The 8643-nt window shown below is 43.4% G+C and overlaps 1 protein-coding gene across 3 annotated transcripts in view; it reads left to right on the forward strand.

Moving 5' to 3' along the window:
* LOC130128646 (exostosin-1c) overlaps positions 1-8507 on the forward strand; it is a 94622-nt gene extending 86115 nt beyond the window's left edge. For 2 of the 3 annotated variants that reach the window (XM_056298315.1, XM_056298314.1), the window contains exons 6-12: positions 1051-1183; positions 1479-1597; positions 2530-2625; positions 3073-3159; positions 3259-3419; positions 4694-4865; positions 7702-8507. In XM_056298315.1, the coding sequence (XP_056154290.1) occupies positions 1051-1183; positions 1479-1597; positions 2530-2625; positions 3073-3159; positions 3259-3419; positions 4694-4865; positions 7702-7887 (954 nt within the window). In that variant the 3' untranslated portion in view covers positions 7888-8507. The remainder of the gene's footprint in view (positions 1-1050; positions 1184-1478; positions 1598-2529; positions 2626-3072; positions 3160-3258; positions 3420-4693; positions 4866-7701) is intronic. The other variant, XM_056298316.1, reaches the window with a different exon arrangement.
* Positions 8508-8643: the final 136 nt, after the last annotated feature.

Consider the following 8643-nt stretch of genomic DNA (forward strand, 5'->3'; position numbering starts at 1 on the left):
GTTGATAGTAAGAGTCTATTTTATTTGAAAACTAGTTTCAGCTTGATATTATGTGTTACATTACCAAATAGTTCAATGTGATGAATCTCAGATGGATTCTTAATAAGGTACTTTGCATTTGTAAGCCAGTATCACGATATATGTCAATGTTGTGTAAGATTTGCTATGATAATGATTATAGCCGCCACGATCCTGAGAGCAGGATAAGCGGTTTGGATAATGGATGGATGATTATAGCATATTTTCCATGTCTCCCAGCACTGTATATCAATACATTTGTAATATATCTTTGTCTTAATTATTAATGACAGTAACAATACTTACGGGTAATCGTTAAAACAGGTCATTTTGACCTGAACAGACCACAAAGGTTAGATTAATGACAACAGTACATGATTACCAAGTATCATTGTGGTATTGGAGTGAAGTTTAGAACTGATGGGCATGTAGAATTTACCTACTTAGGAAAATATATATTTCTTTAAGGCAGTGTTGCAAAGCTTACTCCTAAATTCAGACTTATCAGCAGAAAAACATGGTGAAAATGGATTAGTATAATTATTATACATGTCTGCGTGAATTGCTTTTGTGAAGTCATGCCAGGGTTTCTCTGGGTGCTGATTAGTTGGATTTGCACATTTTAAAATTGATTCTACAGTTAAATCCAAGTTTACATTCTATCAGATTTTGTATGAGTTTGATTTGATTAGATGAACTATGTAGTTTATTCAGCTTACTTTGCAAATATGATTCCCTAAAACAAATAACACTTCTTTTGGTGACAGTATTTCTCACATAACAAATGAATTGTGGAAAAGAATGAAGCGTTACTGTTTGTGTTGTATCAGCGTTTCTTACATTAAACATCAAGGCTTCCTGTATCAACTAGCCTCAGAGAAGAAGAGAAATTTAGTGCAGGCTCATACGCAATGAGCTATGCCAGCATCTTCAAAAGTCAAGACAAACAAGTCCTATTGATCCTGTCTCGTCTGGCTCTTTCACTGTGCAATCATCGCACCCCCATGCTCAGTTTTTCCCCTCCCTCCACAGATCATAAAGGACCGTGTGTTCGCTCACATTTCGAGGAACAAGTTCATGTGGAACTCGCTGCCAGGAGGCCTGCTGGTTCTGCCGGAGTACTCCACACACCTGGCACATTTCCCCTTCTACTACCTGGGGCTAGGTGAGCTCACAGTCGCTTTGTGTTTGCCTGCACTGCAGTGTCAGCTTCTAATGCCAAGTGCATCGGCTGAACTCTCCATCGAAATAGGCTGACTGGGCGCCTCCATAGCTGAATGGTTACAGTGCATATCACATGGCTGCAACTGTCGCCGGTTCAATTCCACCCAGCGACCTTTGTTGCATGTCATTCCACTCTCTCTCTCTCCAATTTTCTCTCTGCCTCTTCACTGTCGCTGTCAGCATACATCTGCCTTCTGATTTACTTTAATTTTATTTCTTTCTGTGGCCTCCCTCAGGGGTCAGTCCAGGTCAGGAGTTCACAGCCATCATCCACGCTGTATCCCCTTTGGTCTCCCAGTCTCAGCCCATCATGAAGCTGCTCCAGGTTGTTTCCAAGTCCAAGTATTGCTCACAGGTAAACGGCTGAGTGAACCCTTATCTTTCCAAAGTCAACCCAGCATGCATGCTGTTGCAAGGCTGTGGTTCACATTCACACAGTTGCGAACCGAATGACCAGAGTCTATGACTGGTACTGATTCAGCAGTATCAATTGAACATTTAGCGCCTTATTCAATGTCAGACAGAAATCGGTTATCAGATTTAATTATTCATGATTGAAAAAAACGTAACTTCTCTTTTGTCGCAAGAACCATGAGGAAGTGGTGTAGCCCTCATTAATATTCATGAGCGGACTTGACAAGTACAACCAAGGGTTGGCAGTAAGGGTGGGCGGGGTTTCATATTTTGATGATTGCTTCTGATTGGCTGTATGTAAATGAGTGTTCAACGACATGAGTATCAGGGGGGAAAAAAGATTTACAGAGAAGCTGAGCAAGGGAGGAACTCCTTCAGAAAAAAATTTTGGAAAACTGAATTCTACCTTTTCTACATATATTGTTTTAAGTAGAAAGAGACGGTGCTCTCATTCACTTTCTCCAAATGTACATTCTCAGCCAGTCTGGTGACCTTTCCTTTAGACCAGCGTTTCTCAAACCTCTCCTGGAGGACCACTTGTCCTGCATGTTTTAGATCGCTCCCTGCTCCAACACAGCTGATTCAAATGATCAACTTGTTATGAGCTCCGAAGCTGCCTAATAACAAAACTGATCATTTAAATCAGCTGTGTTGGAGCAGGGAGAGATCTAAAACATGCAGGACAAGTGGTCCTCCAGGAGAGGTTTGAGAAACGCTGCCTGTTAAGACACAGCACAATCACAGTGTGTAATACTTCTCTGCCACTTGAAATCAACTGATTTTTTTTCTTATTATCTAACAAAGTTTCAGTGAAACCTTACATGGGTTTCAAGACATTAACTGCTCCCTTGTGTTCTGTGCTGTCTGCCGCAGATTATCATTCTGTGGAACAGCGAGAAACCGCCCCCCCATAGGAGTAAATGGCCCCCCATGCCTGTCCCCCTCACTGTGACAGACGGCAGGAGGAAGGTGAGGGGCAATGTCAATACTGATCTTAACCCAGCCCGATGTCTGAGTGACAGTGTAGCAGCCGTTACTCAGGTTGGGTTGTATCTCTTTTTGGATGGTTCTCTCTCTCTCCCTATTTTTGTTTCTCCCATTCTCTCGAGCTTTCTTTCCCCCATGTAGTCAATCTTTCTCCCTTTCTCTCTGTCTTATCGGTGAACCACATACCATATGTGATGAATCCTCGGCTCCGTGTCAGTCACTTTCAGAAATGTCATCTCAGCCGACCTCAATCTTTCTTTCAATCGTACTTCACTTACTTGATTCTTTTTTTCTAGCTCTTCCAGGACAAAATCTATAGCCCTGATATGAGTGATTTGAACTGTGTCACTTTCTCCTTATAAAAAACAATCCACATGACATTCACAGTAATACCGCTAAGATATACCCCTCTTGGTGTATCTCTTGCAGACCACCAGTCGGTTTTTACCTCATGTTGCCATAGAGACAGAGGCGGTGCTGAGTCTGGATGAAGATACAGTCCTGCTGGCCAGTGAGGTGTGTGTTTGTACACACACGTCCATTAATAACCACTCTGCTATATTGTAAGAGGCAGCAACATTAGCTGTGTAATTTAAGTCCCTTGTCTGTCTGTAGGTGAACTTTGCCTTCTTAGTGTGGCGCAGTTTTCCTGAGCGTATTGTGGGCTACCCTCCCAGGAGCCACTTCTGGGATCCCCTGAAGCATGCCTGGGGCTATACATCTAAATGGACTAACGACTACTCCATTGTCCTGACAGGTGCTGCGTTCTATCACAGGTATACAAACATTATAGTAATTATAGTATAAATAAATAGTCTGCAAAGGTGTCAGCATTGGAAAATAAACAAAGATAACTCAAGATTAGCCCTTTGTTTCTGCATGTTTTCATACATAATTTTTGGGCAAGTTTAAAACAGGTGGCTTCTCAATGCGATATCGAAGCAGAGAAAAGATGAACTAGAAAATAGCAACCTTAATGACATGGATCTCATATGAAACCAAAGAGAAAAAAATGGAGAGATACACCATGGAATTACTTCAAGCAGTTTGATTTATTAGAAAATCCCAGAGTCAATATTTGGAATTGCTGAGCAAAGTGGATTCTTATAAAATGGGATTGCAATTATCTATAGACGAGATCCTCCAAGTCTAAAAGCATAACAAACATCAAATCCTTTCAAATATTTTGAGACAACATGATTATTTTTTGGAGCGATTACAGCCACGTTTTTTTTTCATACTAATTTTGTTCCTTGCAGCACATTATGTTATTTGCTGGTCTGCATTACATCAAAATCTTGCCTGTGTATCACTGCTCCATCCGTCAGTTCACCATGTCAGTTGATTCCACACATAAGAGTCCAATGTCCGAATTGCGTAGATATCACGGGGCGATACCTTGAGATCATAGGCTTGGGTAAAACGAAATTGAGTAACTCAGTGTAAGATAAGCAATTCAATTAACGATTAAATAAATTAAAGGAAAAGAGGAGATATGCACTCCACACTCATTACACAGTGGGGTTTTATCACATGTCTTGTACATAGTAAATCCCACTGTGAACATGCCCCAGATACATATCATTAACATACATTTCATCTACATTTTTCTCTTGATAATGCTACTGCTAGTTACTGCCATGCTTTTACATACTACCCCCAGCCATATGAGAGCTGGCTGACTTAACCCCCATCTGTGCTAAATCATGGATATGTTGACCAATATTGTATGACACTGCCTCTGTATTCATTTTATAGGGATTCAAACAATGTGCTTTTTATCAAGAGTTTTATAGAGTGCAAAAGTAGAATAAGCTCATATTCCTAAGCACAACCATAAGGTGTAGTTCAGGGGCTATGCTGCAGATCAGAAATGGTGTAATGCTGTGGCGTTTTTCCCTCATCCAAATCAAGAGTTTTAGGATAAGGGTTGTCCCACATTGCTCAGAATGTAGGACTAAATTGTGATTTAGGGCTATACAAATAAATCTGACTTGACTTGTTATGATTATCAACACGCATGTACATCCCAATCTGCCCTGCTCCTTAGGTACTACCACTACCTGTTTTCCCACTACTTGCCCCCCTCTCTGCGGGCTCTGGTGGATCACACCTCTAACTGTGAGGACATCCTGATGAACTTCCTGGTCTCCTCAGTAACCCACCTGCCGCCAATCAAAGTGGCTCAGCGGAAGCAGTACAAGGAGCTGCCCAACCCACAGGTAGCAGGCAACTTTATCATTTAATCAAATATGCCTTTTTTTTTTATTCCAAGAGGCAAATGCACACAAATCTGTGATGAGTGAGACCTTTCATCACACCAGACTGTGTGGTTTATTGTTTTGTTGGTCTACCACGCTTGTGACAGTCATTTAATACGATTCAAGATTTTGTTTTTGACTTCCTCTCTCTTCCAGCCTCCTTTGACCTCAGACAGGTCCCCATCCCTTTCACGCACAAAGTGGGCAATACACTTAATCTGATCTTGACTCGGAACTGCTCCACAGCAAATCTGACTGTCACCCCCCTACATCTGTCAGACCACTTCTTTATTCAATTTATGGCCTCCTTACTGGAACATCCTCATGTTCCTCCACAAAGGGTTTCCTTCCGCTGAAACTTCCGGTCCCTTAGACCGACCCAGCTCTCCAATGAGGTCTTGGCTTCTAAGCCTCTTCATAATGAATTCTCTTCACTCCCTGTCAACAAGGCTACAGACACACTCTGTTCCTCACTAGCCTCCTCTCTTAACAGTCTCTAGCATCCAAACCTGCTCGTAATGCCCCCCCTAGTCCATGGCTCACTGAGGTCATCAGGGAACAGAGGGCAGGACTCAGAGTGGTAGAGAGAAAATGGCATAAAACCAGAGAGTCCACTGACCTCAGTGGCTATCAGCATTTCCTAGTGTCATTCTCCTCCAGCTTAAAAACAGCTTAGACCACTTACTATCTGAACAAGATCTGTGGTGCCATTGGTGCTCAAAAAATGTTTTTTGCTTTTAACTCACTCCTCAATCCCGCTCATCCCTGACATGTTCGCTTCGTACTTTACTGATAAGGCTTCTGCCATCAGTAACCAGTTCTCTGAGCCTGGCCAACTCCATCTGCTGCTGCCACCTAACAGTGCCTCACTCACCTCATTCTCTCTCCTGACCAGGGAGGAAGTCCCCAAGCTTCTGCTGAACTCTCGTCCCACTACGTGTCTGCTGGACCTGATACCATCCAACCTCCTACAGACGATTTCCCCTGCACTTAAGCCCGCATTTAACCAAGCTTGGGTCATCCCACTGCTCAAAAACCCTACACTCCACCCAGCCCAGGTTGAAAACTACAGACTCGTTTCACTCCTACCCTTTCTTTCAAAAATACTTGAGACAGTCTTTAACCAAGTCTCTGCATTCCTTTCTGAGAACAATCTGTATGATCCGAATCAGTCTGGCTTTAAGCGGGGTCACTCTACCGAGACTGCACTCCTGTCGGTAATAGAATCACTGCGTTTGGCTACAGCTGCTGGTCAGTCCTCAGCTTTATTGCTGCTAGATCTGTCAGCTGCCTTTGACATGGTTAACCACCAAATCCTCTTCTCCACATTCAGAGCTTGGTATCTCAGGATCTGGCCTCTGCTGGTTAAAGTCCTATCTCTCGGGGAGATCTTTTAGAGTGTCTTTGAGGGGAGAAGTGTCCAAACCGCACGGCTTATCCACAGGGGTACCCCTCAAGGGTCAGTGCTCAGTCTCCTCCTCTTCTCAATATACACCTCCTCACTTGGTACAGTCATCCCCTTCCATGGTTTCTCATACCATTGCTATACTGATACCCAGCTCTTCCTATCATTCCTGCCAGATGACCTCACAGTCTCGACATGGATATCGTCATGCCTTGCTGATATCTCTGCATGGATGAAAGAACGCCACCTTCAGCTTAACTTGTATAAGACTGAGCTCCTTATCATCCCAGCCAGTCCATCCTTACAACGACAGATCAATATCCAGCTCGGATCAACCAAACTCATACCCACAAAGTCTGCCTAAAACCTGGGTGTCATGACTGATGACCAACCAACATTTAAGGTTCATGTGGCCTCAATTGCTCAGTCGTGCTGATTTGCCCTGTACAACATCAGGAAAATTAGACCCTACCTGTCTGAGCATGCAGCACAACTCCTGGTACAGGCTCTTGTTATATCACACATGCAACGAATTACTGGCAGGTCTCCCTGCATGCATTTCAAACCTGCAACTGATCCAGAACATGGCGGTACATCTGGTCTTCAACCAACTCAAAACAGCACATCACTCCACTGTTCAAATCTGCCCAGTAGCAGCCCGCATCAATTCAAAACCTTAATGCTCGCTTATAAAACATCAACTAAAACGGCTTCCGCCTACCTGAACTCCATCATCCAGGCCTCCACCACAACAGGGCCCTAAGTCACTAGCCAGACTCTTCTCTTCTGTAGTTCCCCGGTGGTGGAACAAGTTACCAAACTCCATTCGATCCGCTGAGTCCCCTCTCCATCTTTAAGAAGAAGCTAAAGACCCAGCTTTCTCGAACACCTCCACACCTGATGGTATATAAAAAAAAAAATTGCTTCAAAGCACCTTTGCCTTTGTGCACTGCCTGTTGACACCTATATCCTATTGGACTTGAAGCTAGTTTATTTGACACTTACTTGCATTGTGGCCTCCTGCCTAGATCCTTTCTTGTGTTGTATTAACTCTCAGATGTATGTCACTTTGGATAACAGTGTCTGCTAAATAGAATTGTAAAATTGTAATTAATGAAAAGAACAAAATGATTCATTGTCAATCTTTTTCTCGTGTTCAAAAACAGAATTTAATCACCACAGATGCATTGTGAGAATGTGCAGAACTGATTAGTATGAAATTTGTTTTAATGATGATAAGCTTGAATAAGAGATAGAGAGCAGACTGGCAAATTGGGTGTAAAAGTTGATATCCTGCTGTACTTTAACAAGTAATGCATTACCATCCCATTATAGAAGCGCAGCATGCTGGAAACATCCTCATCATCTCTTTCCTCTCCTCTTGCTTCACAGGGGACAAAGAGTGCCCCCTGGGCCAACCCGGAGCATTTCAATCAGCGGCAGGAATGTGTCAACACTTTCGCCAACTGGTTTGGCTACATGCCCTTGGTCCACTCCCAGTTCCGCCTGGATCCCGTGCTCTTCAAGGACCAGGTGTCAGTCCTCCGCAAGAAGTACAAAGACCTGGAGCGAGCATGAAGCTGACAGCCAAGTAGAAAGACAGGTTGGGGACTGTGGGGATCTTGTGCAGGGGTCTTTTGGGCAGACGGACAAATGGACAGAATAACTGATGACAGGAAATCCATGACAGTCGGGCTGTCTGCCATATGGACAGGGCAGGCAGGCTGGCTACAAGGACATAATAAATGGCACGAAGGGAAAAATGTGGGCTTGATCTATTTGCAATATGGACAAAGTACAATCAACAGGCAGACCCTGGTGGACTGTTCTGTGGAAATAAAGCAAATGGGAGAAAGGTTGCTAGGAGCTGCACAAGGATCTCCCACCTCCATGTGTCTGACAAGACAAACCATTGGAGGAAACATAAGGGGCCTTACAAGAGGCCTTTTGAATGCATCTCCCAACAAGAATAGACAATCTCAGTAGGGGGGGTGGGGTGGCAGGGAATGGGAACACCTCTGATATCAGTCCTGTTACCATGACAATGTAAAGAGAACTGCGCTCTCATGTCAGAGGCACCCTAAAGACATGTTGGTGTCATGCACTTTGGCTGTCGCGTGCCCCATTATGTATGTGGAGGTGGTTGCCAAGGAAACTGGTCATTTCACATCAAAATGTTAACTGTTAAACCAATAAAGATTTCTAAATGCAAATTCTGACATGGTGCTACTATGTTTTTTCCCCACTTGGCAAAAACATTAACCCTAAGTAAAATCAGTGGATATACTGGATGTAGAAATGAGGGAACTGCCACTGTAACAACTTCTAAGCGGT

This window comes from Lampris incognitus, chromosome 18 (assembly GCF_029633865.1).
Source record: "Lampris incognitus isolate fLamInc1 chromosome 18, fLamInc1.hap2, whole genome shotgun sequence".
NCBI classification, from domain to species: Eukaryota; Metazoa; Chordata; class Actinopteri; order Lampriformes; family Lampridae; genus Lampris; species Lampris incognitus.